General features: G+C 46.7%; 1 protein-coding gene across 2 annotated transcripts in view; it reads left to right on the top strand.

Moving 5' to 3' along the window:
* Positions 1 to 1,436: 1,436 nt before the first annotated feature.
* The window catches only part of LOC130408929 (sodium/hydrogen exchanger 9B2), a 40,710-nt gene continuing 22,996 nt past the window's right edge, over positions 1,437 to 19,150 (top strand). The window contains exons 1-9 of one of the 2 annotated variants that reach the window (XM_056732434.1): positions 1,437 to 1,523; positions 1,597 to 1,689; positions 1,913 to 2,083; positions 2,165 to 2,307; positions 3,824 to 3,951; positions 5,174 to 5,349; positions 5,432 to 5,538; positions 6,835 to 6,984; positions 7,250 to 7,358. In XM_056732434.1, the coding sequence (XP_056588412.1) occupies positions 1,487 to 1,523; positions 1,597 to 1,689; positions 1,913 to 2,083; positions 2,165 to 2,307; positions 3,824 to 3,951; positions 5,174 to 5,349; positions 5,432 to 5,538; positions 6,835 to 6,984; positions 7,250 to 7,358 (1,114 nt within the window). In that variant the 5' untranslated portion in view covers positions 1,437 to 1,486. Of the gene's footprint in view, positions 1,524 to 1,596; positions 1,690 to 1,897; positions 2,084 to 2,164; positions 2,308 to 3,823; positions 3,952 to 5,173; positions 5,350 to 5,431; positions 5,539 to 6,834; positions 6,985 to 7,249; positions 7,359 to 19,150 lie in introns of both variants that reach the window. The other variant, XM_056732433.1, reaches the window with a different exon arrangement.

Raw genomic sequence — 19,150 nt, 5'->3', positions numbered from 1 at the left:
CGTGGTTGATCACAAGATCAACAAGTGTTCCCCTAATCTTATCAGAGATGGCTCTCCTTCCTTCTCTTCTTTGCCCTCGTCCTCTTCTTCCTCTTCCTCCTCTTCCTCCTACTCCTCTTGCTCTCTGTCCATTGTTGGCATGCATTGTTCAAAACAGGTAATCTGACCTTTGATCTATTTATAGGCCAATACTACAGTAAAGCAGTGATTGGATAGTGATCAGTTAAGCAATTGGTGTTTCCACATGTGAGGAGAGTGTGTGTGACCTGCAGAATAAGTGTAGCATTTTGACTGGTTGTGTTTGGAAAAGGAAAGCAAGTCACTTCCTGTTAGATTTTTGTGTTTTAGGTAAATAATTGTGTGTAATGTTTTGAAAAAAGTGTTTTATGCAATGAAGGCTGAGTCAAAGGCTGAGAAATAGCTTGTGGTTTTGGAGATTTTGTGTTTAGTTTTGCACTTTGGGTGAGAGGTTTAAAAAATCATGTGACATGAAAAGATTTTGTGTGTAAGCAGTTGGAAAAAACTGTAGTATGGTTACCTTTAGTATTTTCTGTATAATATTGTCATTTTTTTAGATAATTTTTTATGTTTGTTGTTTTTGTTGTTATTTACTGTAATTGTAACCTGTACTGGATACAGTATTTTACATTTGACTGTTGTTTGCGGAGCTAACAGTGTTATGCACACTACTGTAGTAGCATGAGAACTGAGACATGTTTTTTTGTGATTCTCCATGTTGACTGATTTGGGTATATGGAGTGAAATCAATGATATTTTCCTCAGTCTGCACCATTGGTCTTGTGTAGTGTTTGGTGAACTATTGTATAGTGTGTACTTCACTAACAGTACTCTAATCACTGAGAATTAAAATTGCTAAAAGTGTTTTAGGTTAGCAACAGCAGTGTGTAACTGGTTCAAAAAGATTAAAGTCATATGAAATGTGTGTGTTTCGTATGGTAACAAAATATTGATTTTGTAAAGTTGTGGATAATTTTGACAAAAGGGTTTTCATTTTGCAAAAAATCTGAAGTGTTGTGCTACTTTGGCGTAGGGTTGTGTTAATTGTGTGTAGTGTTTTGACACACTAGGCCCTGTTTTTAAAATTGTGCTTAAGCAGTTGTGAAAAACTGTAAAGGGAAAATGATGACGTCATGTTATCTTTGCCCATGTTGTTGTGATCTTTTGAGATTTTCCCGGTTGTGAGTAATGCAGATGAAAGACAACAACCGGAGACGACAGACAGAGAACTGTGTCAGTCAGTCCACCCTTTGAAGTAATGAAACATCAGCAGCAGCACTAATGATTAAACTGTGTGTGTGTGCGCGTGTGTAGGTGTGTGTGCGTGTTTGTGTGTGTGTGTGTGTGTGTGTGTGGGTGTGTGGGTGGGTGCGTGCGTGCATGTGTGTGGGTGGGTTTAAGTGTGGGTGTGTATGTGGGTTCACACAAAGATCAAAGTTCTTTTACAGCTGCAAGAACATAAAGAATCATGGGTGAAGAGAGAGAAACACAACAAATAGACACTTGTGAGTATACACAAACACACACACACACAGCAACACAATCTTAAAACTTAATTCACTCCTTTATGTGTTTCAGGTCATCAGACGTCCACGAAAGCATCTGAGCTCTGTGCTAGACTGCAGAGTTGCCCAAAACCACACGGCTTTCTTGCGTCTGTAGTGAGCAAAGGTAATGTTGTTCATGCTGTGTTACTGCACATATTGTGTTGTGTTGTCCTGTGTTGTCGTTTGATAAAGTGACGTTCATGTTTCATTTGTAAGTCACATTATAGGTCTCTGAGATCTGTCGACACGCAATCAAGAGGATCTACAGCTCAGAGGAGAATGTGTTGTGTTGGATGAGATTCCAGTGCATGTGTGATGATGATTGCTTGTAGTGTTGTGTGTTTCAGCTCTGTTGGGGGCGCTGTTGTTCGGGGTGGTCTGGGCTGTAATGGGTCCTGCATGTGCACCAGGACAGAATTATTTCGGGCTAGTGGTTGTGTTTCTTTCTGCTGTGTGTGGAGGAAAACTCATTAGTGTGTTTCCATTACCAAACACACCTCCTATACCTGCTCTTCTAGGTGAAACACACACACCAAATACACACACACACACACACACAAAGTTTTTTTTATTTTATGAATGTTTTGTGTGTGTTTCAGGAATGCTGCTGGCAGGTGTTGTGTTGAGGAATGTGCCGTATGTCACAGACAGTGTTTATATTGATCAGAACTGGTCTTCAGCTCTGAGAAACGTCGCGCTCGCTGTGATTCTCTGCAGAGCCGGCCTGGGACTCAACGCCTCTGTATGTACAGATACTGTGTGTGTGTGTGTGTGTGTGTGCTTGTATGCGTGTTTCAGGATCTGCAGTGCTTTGTAACCGTGTGGCCCAGGTCATGCCCCTACTTAAGAAACCCACATTGGACCCCTTTAGTCCTGACAGTTACAGGCCTGTCTCTCTCCTCACATTTATTGCAAAAACATTGGAAAGGGCAGCTTTCAACCAGGTGTCTTCATACCTCTCCCAGAACAAACTACTGGATGGCAGTCTGGCTTCAAAGCAAACTACTCCACTGAGACAAAACTGCTTTCAATCACAGAAGCACTGCGGCTAGCCAAGGCGGAATCTAAATCCTCAGTCCTATTTCTGCTAGACTTTTCTGCAGCGTTTGGCACTGTCAATCTTCAGATACTGCTGGCAACCCTGTCATCTCTAGGAGTCTCAGGGTCTGCTCTCCGCTAATTCAAATCCTACCTTTCCAATAGATCCTTCATGGTGTCATGGAGGGGTTCGCTGTCCACTGCTCACCACATGATCACTGGGCTCCCTCAGGGATCTGTGCTTGTACCGCTACTTTTTTCCATCTACACGACATCCTTGGGACCCATAATATGGGCACATGGCTTCTTGCATCATTGTTACGCGGACAACACCCAATTCTACATCTTGTTTCACCCAGACGATGCCACTGTAACAGCTTGCATTACAGCCTGCCTAGAAGACATCTCAGCTTGGATGAAAGAGCATCACCTCTAGCTGAACCCTGCCAAGACAGAATTACTCGTGTTTCCGGCACACTCCAAGGTGCAACACGATCTCACCATCTAGCTTGGCAATACCACAATCACTCCTTCCAATACAGCCAGGAATCCATAGTCATATTTGATGAACAACTGTCCTTCAATAATCCCATCGCAAATACAACGCGGTCATGCCGATATGCCTTATTTAACTTTAGAAAAGTTAGACTCTATCTCACTGAGCATGCGGCACAACTCCTTGTCCTGGCCCTGGTGAACTCAAAGTTGGACTATTGCAATGCTCTCCTTGCTGGTCTTCCTGCAAAGGCAATCAAACCGCTACAGCTGGTTCAGAACGCAGCAGCATGCCTCGTCTTCCAAAAGGGCTCATGTGACACCCCTTTTCATCTCTCTCCACTGGCTACTTATTGAAGCCCGTATCAGATTCAAGTCACTAATGCTTGCCTTTTGGACTATCACTGGATCTGCACCGGCATACTTTCACAGCCTCCAACACTCCTACACCCCACCGAGATCCTGTGCTCAGCAAACCAGTGGCTTCCTGTATTGCCTTCAAATGAGGGCAGTTAATCGCTTTCCCGCCCATTCTCCTTCACAACTGGTGGAACACTCTTCCTAACTCGGTCCGGTCAACCATATCTCTGACAACATTAAAAAACTACTTCAAACCCATCTCTGGTCTAGTTTTCATATCGCTTTTTGCTTCCTTAACTCTCTGTAAGTGGCTTTGGATAAAAGTGTCTACTAAAAGACTAAATGTAAATGTGTGTGTGTTTTAGGCTCTGCAGCATTTAAAATCAGTGTGTGTGAGGGTCGCTGTTGGCCCGTGTGTAATCGAGGCGTGTACGGTGGCTATTGTGGGTCATTTTTTGCTGGAGTTACCCTGGATCTGGAGCTTCATTCTTGGGTAATAATTTTTTTATGATTTTTGTGTGTCAGTTATCAAATGTAAAAATGAATTGATTGTGACGTCATTACACTGAAGATCATTATGCTGCCATCTGGGTATGCCCACTGGCTGTGATTAAAATAGAGAAGTACCCGCCCACTTCAAACTTTGTATAAAACAGTACCTTAATCTTCCCTTCCAGAAAAAATTTCAAATCTAACCTCTTAAGCATGTAAATGGTCATTATGTGAGTGAGTTCCAATATCTTTTAATCCCAGTGAAATAAAAAATTACCATTTCTATTTTTGAAAATATTCCAGGTTATCAGCACGGGTCATTCTCTATAAAATGCATGTGCCCTCATGATCTTCAGTTAAAATGTAAAACTGCACTTCCTTCCTGTAGTGGCTATCCATCACAAATGATGTCAGTTTGATGGCTTGGGCGGAGCATCCGTTAACTCCTCCCCTTCAAGCGTCAGTCTGATCCCAGTTCCATTTCAAAATGCAACCACGATCCGATCAATTCACCCAAAAATAACCACAAGCTTCGGCAACTATTTTTAATCATTCAAAATTCTGTTTCACTCGAAAACATGTCAAAAAACAGAAGTTAAAGCGAGAAGTAAAAAATCTCTTCATGTTTTATTTACTCAGTCTGGAAACAAAAAGAATCCTGATACCCATCAGTCAAGAGTGTAGAGAGAGAATAACATTTGTCTTTACGGCTAAAGCAGCATGACTCAACTTCATTATCTAAAAATAATAATAATAATGTGATTAGAGCCCGACCTGTGTCTGAAACATGACTCTCACGTACAGAGCAGAATGGTTTGGCAAGATTTGGGGACGTATACAGATCAACAGAATAAAGAAGTTTCTGGTCCTCCTCAAAGGCCAAGAGTTATTAACCATAATGCAAACATGTTGATAATAGCGCCACCTGGTGTCACAGGAGAGTGTGTCAGTGCACCTGATTTCTGATCATCCCACAGATATCTATGAATGAATGTTTATCTATATGATGATCTCTGGTGTTCACACACTTCCAATCTTCCAATAGAATAATGAATCAAATGTAGAGTTTCATCTCATCAAGAGATTATAGATTTTATATTTTCAAAGCAACTTTACAGAAAGCCAGGCCTTAATATTAAAAGATCTCTCGCTGTCTGTCTGACTGATGTTTACCAGTTACAAAAGGTAATGTGAAGTGCATGTGTGTGCGTGTGTGCATGTAGTTTTGTTCTAGCCGCTGTGTCTCCAGCTGTTGTGGTTCCGTGGATGTTGGTCCTGCAGTCTCAGGGTTATGGTGTTGAGAAGGGAATCCCCACCCTCCTGATGGCTGCTGGCAGTTTTGATGATATTTTGGCCATCACTGGATTCACCACGTGTCTGGGTGTAGCATTTGGAACAGGTCAAACACACACACAAACTACACTAAACTAAACAATAACAACTGAACAGAAACAAAAGCATTCGGTGTTTCTTCTCAAAAGGATCTACATGGATGAATGTTGGAAAAGGAGTTCTGGAGGTGATCGGAGGGGTTCTGGCAGGAGGAATTATGGGAATTCTGCTCCACTTCTTTCCCAGCACAGACCAGGTAACACACAAACACACACACACACGACACCACACACACATCACACAAGGCTTCTGGAAGCTGTTCGGTCAATATCTGTGAATTGCGATGAAGGACAAGCAACCTTCTGTAACGGTCAGACACAGAACATGTATTCATCTGGCAAACACTTTCATCTAAAGACACTTACAAGTTAGAGATATAATAAACATTTGGTCAACACACAAAGCAGTAGCGTTAGTTCACAAGGCCATGATACTAGAGGATTAAAGATGGTGTGAGCAAAGGACAGAATCAACAACACTTTTAATGTTTTTTAGACAGACAGACAGAAAGTGAGAGAGACTGAGAGAGAGACAGACAGACATTGAGACAGACAGACAGACAGACAGACAGACTGACAGAAAGTGAGAGAGACTGAGAGAGAGACAGACAGACAGTGAGACAGACAGACAGACTGAAAGAAAGTGAGAGAGACTGAGAGAGAGACAGACAGACAGTGAGACAGACAGACAGACAGACAGACTGACAGAAAGTGAGAGAGACTGAGAGAGAGAGACAGTGAGACAGACAGACAGACAGACTGACAGAAAGTGAGAGAGACAGACAGACAGACAGACAGAAAGTGAGAGAGACTGAGAGAGAGACAGACAGACAGTGAGACAGACAGACAGACAGACAGACAGACAGAAAGTGAGAGAGACAGACAGACAGACAGACAGACAGACAGACAGAAAGTGAGAGAGACATACAGACAGACAGACATATAGACAGACAGACAGACAGACAAATAGATAGATATATAGATAGATAGATATATAGATAGATAGATAGATAGATAGATAGATAGATAGATAGATAGATATATAGATAGATAGATAGATAGATAGATAGACAGACACTTGTTGGTTAGTCAGATAAATGGGGAACAGGAGTGTTTTGTGTTGTTCTTTGAAAGTTGTGAAGGAGGCTTCAGTTCAGGCGGAGGCTGGTAGTTCATTTCACCACAGAGGAACACAATGAGTAAAGGTTTTGTGATTTTGTATCTTGCTCATTATTAACACGATAAATATTATGTGGCTGATGATTCATAATGTGTCTTTACTCTTTTTAATAACATTAATTTTATATTCATGCTAGTCCTTTACTTTGTTTGTAAACCTGTATGTGAGTAGTTCTTCAGTGGAACACAACATAAAGATATTTTGAGAAATGTCTCAGTGTTTTTGTGTCCATCTTAGAAGAAAGAAACACATAGAGGTTTAAAATGATAAGAGTGTGAGTAAATGATGAATCTGTGTGTGTGCGTGTGTGTAGTCAGATGTGGTGTTGTTGCGCTCGTGTCTGTTGTTGGGTCTGTCTGTGTTCAGTGTGTTTGCGGCTCATGCGGCGGGTCTGGGCGGTGCTGGTGGTCTCTGTACTCTGGTCCTGGCCTTCATCTCTGGACTCAGCTGGGCAGAAAAGAAGGTGAGAGAGAGATTCTCCAGAACTCCTGTGAGTTGGTGTGAGTGTAACAGTGAGAAAAGCTCAGTGTTTGTGTGTGTGTGTGTTTGTGTGTGTGTTTTTGTGTGTGTGTGTGTTTGTGTGCGTGTGTTTGTGTGCGTGTGTGTGTGTGTGTGTTTGTGTGTGTGTTTGTGTGGGTGTGTGTGTGTGCGTGTGCGTGTGCGTGTGTGTGTGTGTGTGTGCGTGTATGTGTGTGCGTGCGTGCGTGCGTGTGTGTACGTGTGTGCAGGCTCCAGTCGCTGCAGTGGTGAGCAGGTTCTGGGACGTTTGTCAGCCGCTCTTGTTTGGTCTAATTGGAGCAGAAATCAAGATATCATCCCTCAGCATTTATACTGTTGGTAAACAAACACACACACACACACTCCATGTTTAATAGGGACCAAATGATTCATATTACACGCAAACATATTGTTTTTTTACTGTAACCATCACACAAACCTTTCTGCATTTCTCATCATTTACTTTCATTATTGTGTGGTTTCTTGTTTTTATAACACACTTCTCTCTCTCTCTCTCTCTCTCTCTCTCTCTCTCTCTCTCTCTCTCTATCTCCATCTTTCTCTCTCTGTCTGAGCGAATGTGTGGATGGAGGTGTGAGAGCACGCTTGATTTCTGTTTCAAGGTTAAAATTTTTGTTTCTGTTTCTTGGGTCATTTTTTTTTTTTAGCTTGGGTAGTGTAAGGGATATTTTCTTTTTTTGGTATAGAAAAACTTGAAAAACACAAACCAAGGCGGCTCCTGCGGGTGAGGGAGAGCCGATTCCCTTTCTGTTGGTCTCTCGACATTGTGGGTTCGCCCTTGAGAACCAATCAACTACTACTACTACTAGTTGGTCTGCGCCATAGGTCTGGTACCTTGAACAAAGCACCTTCACAAGCTGCCGTTCAAGATGCTCACGCAGAGACGCGTCCTGACATCTATCAGGTGTCAGGATTGGTTCATGGCAATCGACCCGAAGGATCCTCCCTTTCGGTCTCTCCCTGTATCCACGGTCTTCATGAAGATCGTGGAAGCCGCCCTTTCTCCCTGAGGGGAGGAAGGTGTGCGGGTACCAAACTATCTCAACGACTGGCCTATCTTGGCACACTCGCGAGATCTGTTATGTACACAAAGGGACCTGGTGCTCCGGCACCTAGACTGATTATAAGAGAAAAAATTATAACAATGCAACCTGTAGTGAAATCCGCTGAACAAACTAACTACAGCACCCCTAAGAAGAAATTGCAATTATTTTCTACAGTAGATCACGATGAACTGTCTAAAATCATTAGATCATCTAAATCAACAACATCCATGCTAGACCCTATACCTACAAAACTACTGAAAGAAATGCTCCCAGAAATTATAGATCCTCTTCTCAGTATTATTAACTCATCTCTGACATTAGGACATGTGCCTAAAGCATTTAAGGTGTCTGTTATAAGGCCACTTTAAAAAAAAAAAAAAACTCGACCCTAAAGAACTAGGGAATTACAGGCCTATATCGAATTTACCTTTTATATCTAAAGTTCTGGAAAAAGTAGTTTCAACTCAATTATGCTCCTTCCTCCAAAGGAATGACATTAATGATGAATTCCAGTCTGGATTTCGAGCATGTCACAGTACAGAGACTGCTTTGATCAGAGTTACAAATGATCTGCTTTTAGCGTCTGACCGTGGCTGTATTTCGTTATTGGTGCTGCTAGACCTCAGTGCTGCATTTGACACCATTGACCACAGCATACTTCTACATAGACTCGAAAATTACGTTGGCATTAACGGAATAGCATTGAAATGGTTTAAGTCTTATTTATCCGACCGTTTTCAATTTGTAGCAATAAACAATGAGGTGTCCCGCAAATCACAAGTCCAGTACGGTGTACCACAGGGCTCAGTCTTGGGACCCCTGCTCTTCGCATTATACATGCTACCTCTAGGAGATATAATAAAGCGACACGGAATTAGCTTTCACTGTTATGCTGATGATACTCAACTTTATATTTCCTCGATGCCTCATGAAACCCAGCAGTTTCATCGAATAAAGGATTGCATAGTTGACTTAAAAATGTGGATGAGTAACAATTTTTTACTACTAAACTCGGACAAAACAGAAATGTTACTTACTGGACCGAAAACTGCTATGCGTAACAACCAAGAATACTGCTTAACGATTGATGGATGCTCCATAAAATCCTCGTCATCAGCTAAGAATCTTGGCGTTGTATTCGACAGTACTCTGTCATTTGAAAGCCATGTCGCCAACACCTGTAAAATTGCATTTCCATCTTAAGAATATATCTAAACTACGTCATTTGCTGTCACTGTCAGATGCAGAGAAATTAATTCATGCATTCATGACATCAAGACTAGATTACTGTAATGCACTTCTAGGTGGTTGCCCTGCGGGCCTATTACAAAAACTGCAACTGGTTCAAAACGCGGCAGCTCGAGTTCTTACACGTACAAAAAAGTATGAGCATATAACCCTGGTTCTGACAACCTTGCACTGGTTACCTATAAAGCGTCGCATTAACTTTAAGATCTTGCTTATTACCTATAAAGCCCTACATGGTCTAGCGCCGCAGTATTTGAATGAACTTCTATTGTATTACAGACCTCCACATACATTACGCTCTCAGGCATCCTGTCAGTTGGTAATACCTAGAATTTCAAAATCGAGTGCAGGTGGTAGATCCTTTCTTATCTAGCGCCTAAACTTTGGAATATTCTTCCCTGCACTGTCCGGGAGGCAGACACACTCTGTCAGTTTAAATCTAGACTAAAGACTCATCTTTTTAATCTTGCATACACTATACCTCCATAATATTAATCCTCAGAGGATTTAGGCTGCATTATTTAGATCAAGAGTGCAGAACAGTACTCTACTCTCAGCCAGTCTTGTCTCTTTGTTCCAAGGTTACCGCAGGATGCAGTTCATGCCCAGACCTGATGGCAGAGCTGAGAATGGGAAGCGGTGACCTGAAAAGAGCTAAGAGGATAGAGCTGGATAACGGACGCGACAACTTTGTTTTTCCTACAACATTTAAAATGCTATTAGATTGTTAATGATAATCTTAAATCCTTAATTTTTATATTTTTATTAAGCCTTGTTGTGCAAGCACTGTTGAGCCTGTGCAGAGGCAGCAGCTTTTGCCAGAGGGGAACTGGAATCCCCTGGTTGGGCACGGGTTCCCCTGAGGTTTTTTTCTCGATGGGAGTTTTGGGTTCCTCACCACCGTTTGCATACTGTTTTGCACTATCTGCCTGGCCGGGGGGGCTGCTTTCTAATTCATACTTGTATTCAATGTGTCTCATGTACAGCTGCTTTGTAACAATAAAATTTGTAAAAAGCGCTATATAAATAAAGTTGAGTTGAGTTGATTGGGACTCCAGGTCAACCGAGAGAAGGGCAAGCTCTCCCCAGTGCAGAGCATCCTCTTTCTCGGTATAGAACTCAACTCTGTCACCATGTCGGCGCAACTGTCCACAGTTCGCACACAGCCGGTGTTGAAGTGCCTGGAACATTTCCGGCAGACAGCGGTCCCCCTGAAACAATTCAGAGGCTCCTGGACACATGGCGTCCTCGCCGGGTAAATACCCCTCGGGTTGATGCACATGAGACCGCTTCAACACTAGCTTCAGAGTCGAGTTCCGAGGAGAGCGTGGCACACCGGCAGCAGGCGCATGGTGATGTCGCCCTGCTTCCGACGTACCATAACCCCTGGTCTTCCATGACTTTTCGACGGACTAAGGTTCCTCTGGGCAGGTTACGAGGCAAGTCGTGGTGACGACGGACGCCTCCCTGCAGGGGTGCGGTGCAGTGTGTAACGGGCACGCAGGCGGGGCGTTGGACGAACCCCCGCCTGTACTGTCATGTCAATTTCCAAGAGTTGTGGGCTGTGCTACTTGCACTGAGCAGGCTGCGGCCTCTCGTGCGGGACAAGCACATGCTGGTCTGAGGACAGCACTATAGCTGTACCGTACATCAGATCGTCAGGGTGGCGTTCGCTCACAGCAGCTAACACAACTTGCTTGACGCCTCCTCTGGTACAGTCAACAGGGGACCCGTTCCCTGCGAGCCACACACCCCTGGCAAACTGAACTGGACAGCCGACGCGCGCTCTCATCAGTTTAGGCCTTGTGGAGAGTGGCGACTCTACCCCCGCCCAGTTCAGCTCATTTGGATGCTGTTCGGGCAGGCCCAGGTAAACCTGTTCGCCTCCCGCAACACCACCATTTGCCGCTTTGGCATTCCCTGTCCGAGGCAGAGCCCTCGGCACGGATATCCTTGCGCACAGCTGATAGCGGGACGGGCGGAAGCACACCTCCCCCCCCAGGAGCCCCCTTGCACAGGCACTGTGCAAGGTCAGGGAAGAGGAGCACCAAGTGTTATGGGTTACATAACACTTGAGTTGATGGTCTGGACAGTGACTCCCCCTGAACCATTCCCCTGACAGAGGACCTGCTCTGTCAGGGGAAGGACACGTTTTGGCATCAGATCAGATCAGACCTCTGGAACACCCATGTCTGGTCTCTAGACGGGACGAGAAGATCCTGAGTTGGCTACTCCCCCTGTATGGCGGAGACCATCACCTAGGCTAGGGCCTCATCTACTAGGCGGTTACACGCCTATAGACGACGCTTCTTCTCATCCTGGTGTCTCTCTCAACGAGAAAGACCCACCGAGGTGCTCGATCAGGATTGTGTTGTCCTTCTTACGAGACTGGAGACTAACATCTCCCCTCCACACTGAATGTGTATGTAGTCGCTATCGCCACTCATCACGACTCAGTTGATGGAAAGTTTCTAGGATGACACGACCTGGTCACCAGGTTCTTAAGGGGCGCGAGAGGGCAGAATCCGCCTCATCTCCGCTCCATACCCTCTTGGGACCCTAAAGTGGTCCTGGGGGCTTCTGGGCCCCCCAAGAGCCCCTCGGAGGTTCCGATCTTCCTCACCCGAGTAAGACGGCCCTCCTGATGGCGCACGCTTCCTTCAAGAGGTTAGGGGTCCTCTGAGCATCATCCATGTACCCGGATTGCCTTGAATTCGGCCCTGGAAACTCCCACGTTATCTTGAGACCCAAGGCCAGATGCGTGCCCAAAACGTTCCCACTACTCCCTTCCGGGGCAAGGTGGTGAACTTGCAGGTGCTCCCCATCATGGAGGAAGACCCAACCCGATTCGTGTTGTGTCCAGCGCGTACATTGCGCCTCTACCCAGACCGAACGCAGAGCTCAAAAGCTCTGACCAGCTCCGTGTCTGTATTGGAGGACAGCAGAAGGGGAAGGCTGGCTCCAAGCCGAGACTGGCGTACTGCGTCGTGGATGCCATTACGACGGCATTCCGATCTCAGAATCTCCCATGCCCATTGGCAGTGAGGGCTCACTCCGCATGTGGTATAGCCACCTCCTGGGCACTGGCCAGAAGCGCCTCTCTAGCAGACATCTGTAGAGCTGCGGGTTGGGCTACACCCAAACACCTTCGCGAGGGTTAACAACCTTCGCGTAAACCCGGTCTCAGCCCACGTCCTGCGTGGCGACATGTAGGACTGGCATCCGGGGGGGGCGTATGCCTGCGAAAGCACATTTCCAACCTCCACTAGGTTTGGTCAGTGTGCTATATACCTCTCTTCTTATCCAAACATATGGCTAAGAACAGGTATATCACCAACCTCCCTTCTTACCCAAATACTGGTTAAGAACAGGTATTCCATCCATCACTAAACAAGCAAGCCCTGGGGGCTGGCTGGGCAGAGCGGCTTTTCCCCTTAGGCCGGGATTCCATATGAACTATCACAGATAGCTCTAACCGGACCTAGTGCTACCGGACGTCTGTAACACCCCCTCCGTCTGATGTATCCTCATGAGAATGGTTCCCACTCCTGGTAACCCATGAGCTTCCCCAGGTGGACCTCCACCTCGCGGTTAATTACTCAGTCCGCACGTTCCATGCGTTCTCCTCCAAGGACGAGACCATACCTATATCCACCATATTCCTCCCCACGGGTAGGAGGTGGCCCCTGCAGCGCATCCCTAATTAAGGAAGTTGCGCTTACCCGGTGTAAACCCGAGCCGGACAGCCTCTCGCCAGTAGAGAGCTAAGGCCCCGTCGTGAAAGGTTACCGGTCAGGGCTGTACCCATCTTTCTTCAAGAAAGCTCTGGAACCCCCCGACCACCACACTGGAAGGTTACAGTTTCGCGAAAGCATAGAGCTGACACGCCCAGGCCTGTTACCGTTTCTTCGCTAGAGATTGTGACACGATACAGCGTTGTGGCGTTTTCCATAGGCAACCCCATCTGTCATTCTCGACACAACGTCTCGTTCCCTCCATCAGGGAAATGAGGTTACATACGTAACCAAGACGTTTTCTCCATACGAAATGGGTGTAAAGTATTTTCAGATAATGGGTTTACGATCGAAGATGTTCTTTTGGCAATGGGTGAGATTGTAGGTCATGAAAAAATTGTATCAGCCTTGAGAATGAACAGAGCTGTTGTGGTGTTCCTGAAAGATGGAAAAGCAGTGAATAGTCTGGTGGAAAACAGAATTGTAGTATCTGACACGTGGGTTCAAGTAACGCCATTGCAAGCACCTGCAACAAAAGACACAGTTTCAAATGTGCCTCCTTTCATTTCCAATGAGGAAATTGTTAAGGAATTTAGTCGTTTCGGCAAGTTTGCTGGATGAAAACGGTTCCACTAAGATGCAAAAATGCCGCTTTGAAGCACGTGCTGTCTTTTAGAAGAAAAGTTCGAATGTTTTTAAATGCGACCACAAAATCGTTGAACATTTCTTTTCGCATTCAACATGGTGATAGTTCTTACATGGTGTTTGCAACAACTGATAACATGCGGTGCTTTGAATGCGGAGATTTGGGGCATAAAAGTTTATGTGCCCGCATAAAAAACAATCGGAAAATGAAACGAATGTCAGAAATACTGAAGTGAAGTATAATGAAGATGGTAAAGTGGAGGTGGATGTGGTGGCTGGTGTTAGTGGTTAGCAACTCAGTTTGTTGAAAGAAAATGAAGAAAGTGATGAAGGAATGATAGAGGATTGTGAAAGCATTTCAGATTTTTCCGAAATTGAGTTTAGTCAGTCAATGAATGATATTTATACCGTAGTGTAATGAAATGATTTTCTTGCTGTTACGAAAGGGAAAAAAGTGGATGTTCTGAGATACTTCCCTGCTGGGTTTGTTAAATCAGTAATGAATGCTCAGAAGTCAGTTGGCCACAAGGTCATTTCAACACAAAAACGATATCTGTTGAAAAAGTTTTTGACGACCGTGTGAGTTGTCTAAAAAGGAAAAAAATATAAAAACACTTTAAAACACTTTTTTTTTTCTATACCCTTTGGTGTTTCTTTTTTCTATCCCCTATCATGGATATTCTAAGAGTTGTATCTTTAAATATTAATGGGTCAAGGGATGGGGGGAAACGAGCTCTGCTAACTGAATTTCTTAAAGTGTAGGTAACATATGTTTTTTTAGGCCCTACTTTGGGTAATCGAGTGACCAACAACAAGTTTATCTACATACAATGTGTAAAAACACTTTAATCTCGTAATAATATGCAGTTATTCGTACCCTAATTCTTGAGGGACTCTCAAATGATTCGTTCCGCGATTCACCCGTCTAGGCCCCTCCTACCCGGTAACCTCGTGTCATGTGATTGGTCAGATGGTTAAGTCTGTTGTGATTGGTCAAACGCGTTCATCATTTGTCGCAAAGTGAACGCCTACCATCATTACAGGATTACGGTTTACATGTGTTTGGATCTCTTTATATATATGTGTAGATAGAGATGGCGGCGATTTTACCGTACCAGTTTGAGCCCGAGTCTGACGAGGAAGAAGAGGCTAATCCTCCACAAACTCACACGCCTGGAGCAGGATGTTTGTCAGTGTCAAGAGACAACTCTTGTCATAAAAACTCTCAGTGTGACAACATGCATGTTGTGTTTTGCTTATCAATGAAGTAAATTATTATTTTTCTTAAAATACGTTAGTAATACTATTATTTCGTCTAATTGTGCGTTGTCATGGTACATAGAGCATTTAAAAAAGTCGACGTTATGAAAATTATTGTAGTTTCACCCAAATATATCTATATAGGGGCACGTGCGGGAAATGCATCAAACTGCAAAGCGAGGATGAATATATTTGCTGCCAAGAAGTGCAACAGGTTTTTTACAAATTATTATGATTCAATTTGTTATGAAAAATATTTTCTATCGTTTGTTGCCATCACAACAAAATAATTTCATAAAACATTCAATTAAGTTCATAAACGTTTAAAGTATTTGGAGAATAAATTCATCCTTCTGCAGATCCCAGTAAGAAAAAGAACATTTACAATCTTGTAACAGTATTATACATGGACTAGTTGACACGGCATACAGTGTTCTGTGTTCGTATCTTCAGATGTTATTACAATACAGATAATACTCGACTTTGTTCTTGAAACAAATACTTTGAGAATTCATGGATTGAACAATTAAATCAGCCGAGTACATAGTAAGATAAACAAACTGTAACACCCCAGAAATAACGCTACATGCTAATGTTAGCGTTATATGCATTAGCTAAACACAGACATAAGGTACGAAAATATTTCTTGAAGTTCAGACAAATATCTAAAGTCACACTTACAGGTTGGGACTCGGTGGAGCTAAAAGGTCCAAATAGAGTTGGTATTGCCCCTCTCTCAAGGATAATCGTTTCACATATCCTGCACTGAACGCGACAAGATTATCAAAGCAATCATCTGTGAAATGACGCCCACACAGTACAACCCTTGTGTTATACTCCTTCGGTATTCTTTGAAAAATGAATTGTAACCATTTTTCCCTCAGACGTTATTCCTTTGGTAGCTGAAATAAGACGGGCTTAGTTCCCCTTCAGTCGGTCTCTCGACGTTGTGTTGAGAGACGACTGGGGTTTGATCTTGAGAACCTATCATCTCCGAGAGGAATTTCTAAACGCCAATAGGATTGGCGAATTGCCCGCCCACGCCAGTCTCCGCCCCGTACATACGGGTATAAAAGGAAGATGGCGGCGGTCATTCACTTACCTTTTTGTTCTTCGGAACTGTTTGCACTACATGTGTCAAACTTATTTCTTCGAGAGAGTCTTTCTTCTCCTGCCGGCGCGACGTGGAAGCAGCGGATCCCCTGGTGTGACGGTCTTCCCTTCGACTTCCCGGCAAATTCCCACAGAGCCTTATTCTAAAAGAGCAAATTTCCCAGCTGCTGAGCATGTCTCGCAGCTGTGTCCTTGGGTGCGGCAGACTCATTCCCGAGTCAGACGGCCATGAAACCTGCGTCACATGTTTGGGCGTCAAGCATGCTGAAGCAGGTTTCAGTGATACGACATGTCCTATCTGCGAGGACATGTCTATCAAGGTGTTGCGGTCACGGCTGGTGACGTTCTTCGGAACTGTTGCCGCCAACCCGCTCGCTTCTCAGGCGAGTTCGGCTGCCGCTTCGGCGAAGTCGACCGCCTCGACGAGCAGCGGGGGTGATATGGGGACTGCTATGGATGTCGCTTCGCCAGCTCCGGCTCGGCGAACCGCCCATACCCCAGTTCGCTCACCTGGTGCGTCCCCGATGGACGGCGGTAGACCGTTCCATAGCGGGCAGACTCGCAAGAGGGATGATGACGAAATCTCTGTCGCGGCATCGGACAGCTGCCTACTGGCATCAGACGGGGGCGATCTCTCCGAGCTCCTGTCCACGGGCGGTAGAGCTCGTGATGGGACCGACCCGGAGATGTCGGCCATGCTTGCCCGGGCAGCCGTGAGCATCGGGTTGCAGTGCGCTAACCCGCCCTCCCCGAAACGCTCGCGGCTTGATGAATGGTACCTGGGTACGGGTCGCGGCCAAAAACCGCGAACCACCCCGGTGGCGTTCTTCCCGGAAGTGCATGAGGAGCTCACGAGGTCGTGGAATGCACCTTTCTCGGCGCGTTCTACACTCGTGGGCTCGGCGGCTGTGACCTCCCTGGATGGCGGGGCGGCCCGAGGCTACGTCGACATCCCCCAGGTGGAGCGTGCTGTAGCTGTGCACCTCTGCCCGCAGACGGCTGCCACCTGGAGGGGTCTACCTAGACTCCCGTCTAGGGCGTGTAAGCTCTCTTCGACCCTGGTGTCGAAAGCTTATAACGCCGCTGGACAGGCCGCCTCCGCCCTCCACGCCATGGCGATTCTCCAGGTCTTTCAGGCTAAAGTCCTGAAGGATTTGGATGAAGGGAAGCCCGACCCCACTCGCATGAGTGAGTTGCGTACTGCCACCGACCTCGCGCTGCGAGCGACGAAGGCCACGGCAGGCGCATTAGGTCGGTCGATGTCCTCTATGGTGGCCCAAGAGAGGCATCTGTGGTTGAACCTTGCGCAGATGGGCGGGCACAGAAGGCCCGCCTTCTGGATGCCCCCATCTCGCAAGCAGGGCTGTTCGGTGACACCGTGGAGAACGTGGCACAGCAGTTCTCCGCGGTACAGAAGCAGACGGAGGCGATTCAACAGATTTTGCCCCGCCGCGGCATGACCACCCATCGGTCGTCACGTTCCCGAGCGCAGCCTGCTTCCCAACAGCCCCGCCCCTCTGCTGTGGCCCCTCCGGTTCCGGTGCCCTCCCCTAGGACGGCCCACCCGAGACGCAGACCCACGCGGAGGAGAGCGAAACCCCGCCAGCGACTCGCAAAGGACTCCCAGCGGCCCTGACGGGATGAACCCAGGGGAAACATCAGGCCCGACGTCGGCCATACCATCGCCGAGTCGGTACGAGATGCTGCCTGTCGCGTCTCCATTTCAGGGCCCGGCGCCCACTTCCTCATTAAGAGAGTTGTTCTCCCTGGGTTTTTCTCTCCCACAGCACCCTTCGGCGCGCAGTGGCGAGGGTGGACGGCGCGGACGACTTCAACCTCCACGCGACGTTGCGTCGACCAGCGCCATCAGACAGGTAAGTCCGCAGAGCCATCAACCTCCCAGGGATCCGTCCCGGTGCGAGGTGACCGCTCTGCCACCCACCGAACCACCTCTTCCAGGGACGGTGAAGGAGATCGTTCCTCTAACACCGTTGGCAAGGTTCTTGGCTGCGTGGCAGACGCATACCAGCCCTTCACGGTGGTTGGATCGAACGATCCGTCTCGGTTATGCGATCCAGTTCGCCAAGCGCCCCCGAAATGCCCCCGTGCTTCGGAGAGAGGTCGCCGCCCTGCTGGCGAAACGTGCGATCGAGCCCGTCCCCATAACCGAGATGTCCTCTGGGTTCTACAGCCCGTACTTCATCGTCCCCAAAAAAGGAGGAGGGCTGCGCCCTATTCTGGATCTACGCGTCCTGAACAGGTACCTGCACAAGCTACCGTTCCGGATGCTGACTCAGAAGCGCATCTTGGAGTCAGTTCGACTGCAAGATTGGTTCGTGGCAATCGACCTGAAGGACGCGTACTTTCACATCTCCATTCTTCCTCGACACCGACCGTTTCTACGGTTCGCGTTCGAGGGGAAGGCGTATCAGTACAGGGTCCTGCCCTTCGGTCTGGCCCTGTCTCCGCGGATTTTTTCGAAACTCGCCGAGGCCGCCCTAGCTCCCCTAAGGGAACAGGGTGTGCGTATACTCAACTATCTCGATGACTGGCTTATTTTGGCACACTCGCGAGATGTGTTGAGTACGCAAAGGGATCTTGTGCTCGAGCACCTAGACCGTCTGGGCCTCCAGGTCAACCGAGAGAAGAGCAAGCTCTCCCCAGCGCAGAGCATCTCGTATCTCGGGATGGAACTAGACTCTGTCCGCATGTCGGCGCAGCTCACTACCGAGCGTGCACAGTCGGTGCTTCGCTGCCTGACACAGGTCAGGCAGGCCACAGCGGTCCCACTGAAACTATTTCAGAGGCTCCTGGGGCACATGGCATCCTCAGCCGGGGTAATCCCGCTTGGGTTGATGCACATGCGACCGCTACAGCACTGGCTTCAGAGTCGGGTTCCGAGGACGGCGTGGCACCGCGGCACCAGGCGGATTACGATCACGCCCCGGTGCCGTCGTACCCTCATCCCTTGGGCAAAGTTGTCCTTCTTGCGAGCGGGGGTTCCGCTCGGACAGGTTTCGAGGCGCGTCGTAGTTACGACAGACGCTTCCCTGCAGGGATGGAG

The sequence above is a fragment of the Triplophysa dalaica genome, chromosome 20, assembly GCF_015846415.1.
Source record: "Triplophysa dalaica isolate WHDGS20190420 chromosome 20, ASM1584641v1, whole genome shotgun sequence".
In the NCBI taxonomy this organism is placed as follows: Eukaryota; Metazoa; Chordata; class Actinopteri; order Cypriniformes; family Nemacheilidae; genus Triplophysa; species Triplophysa dalaica.
The sequence above is the reverse complement of the archived record's forward strand: the minus strand, read 5'-3'. Positions and strand labels throughout refer to the sequence as shown.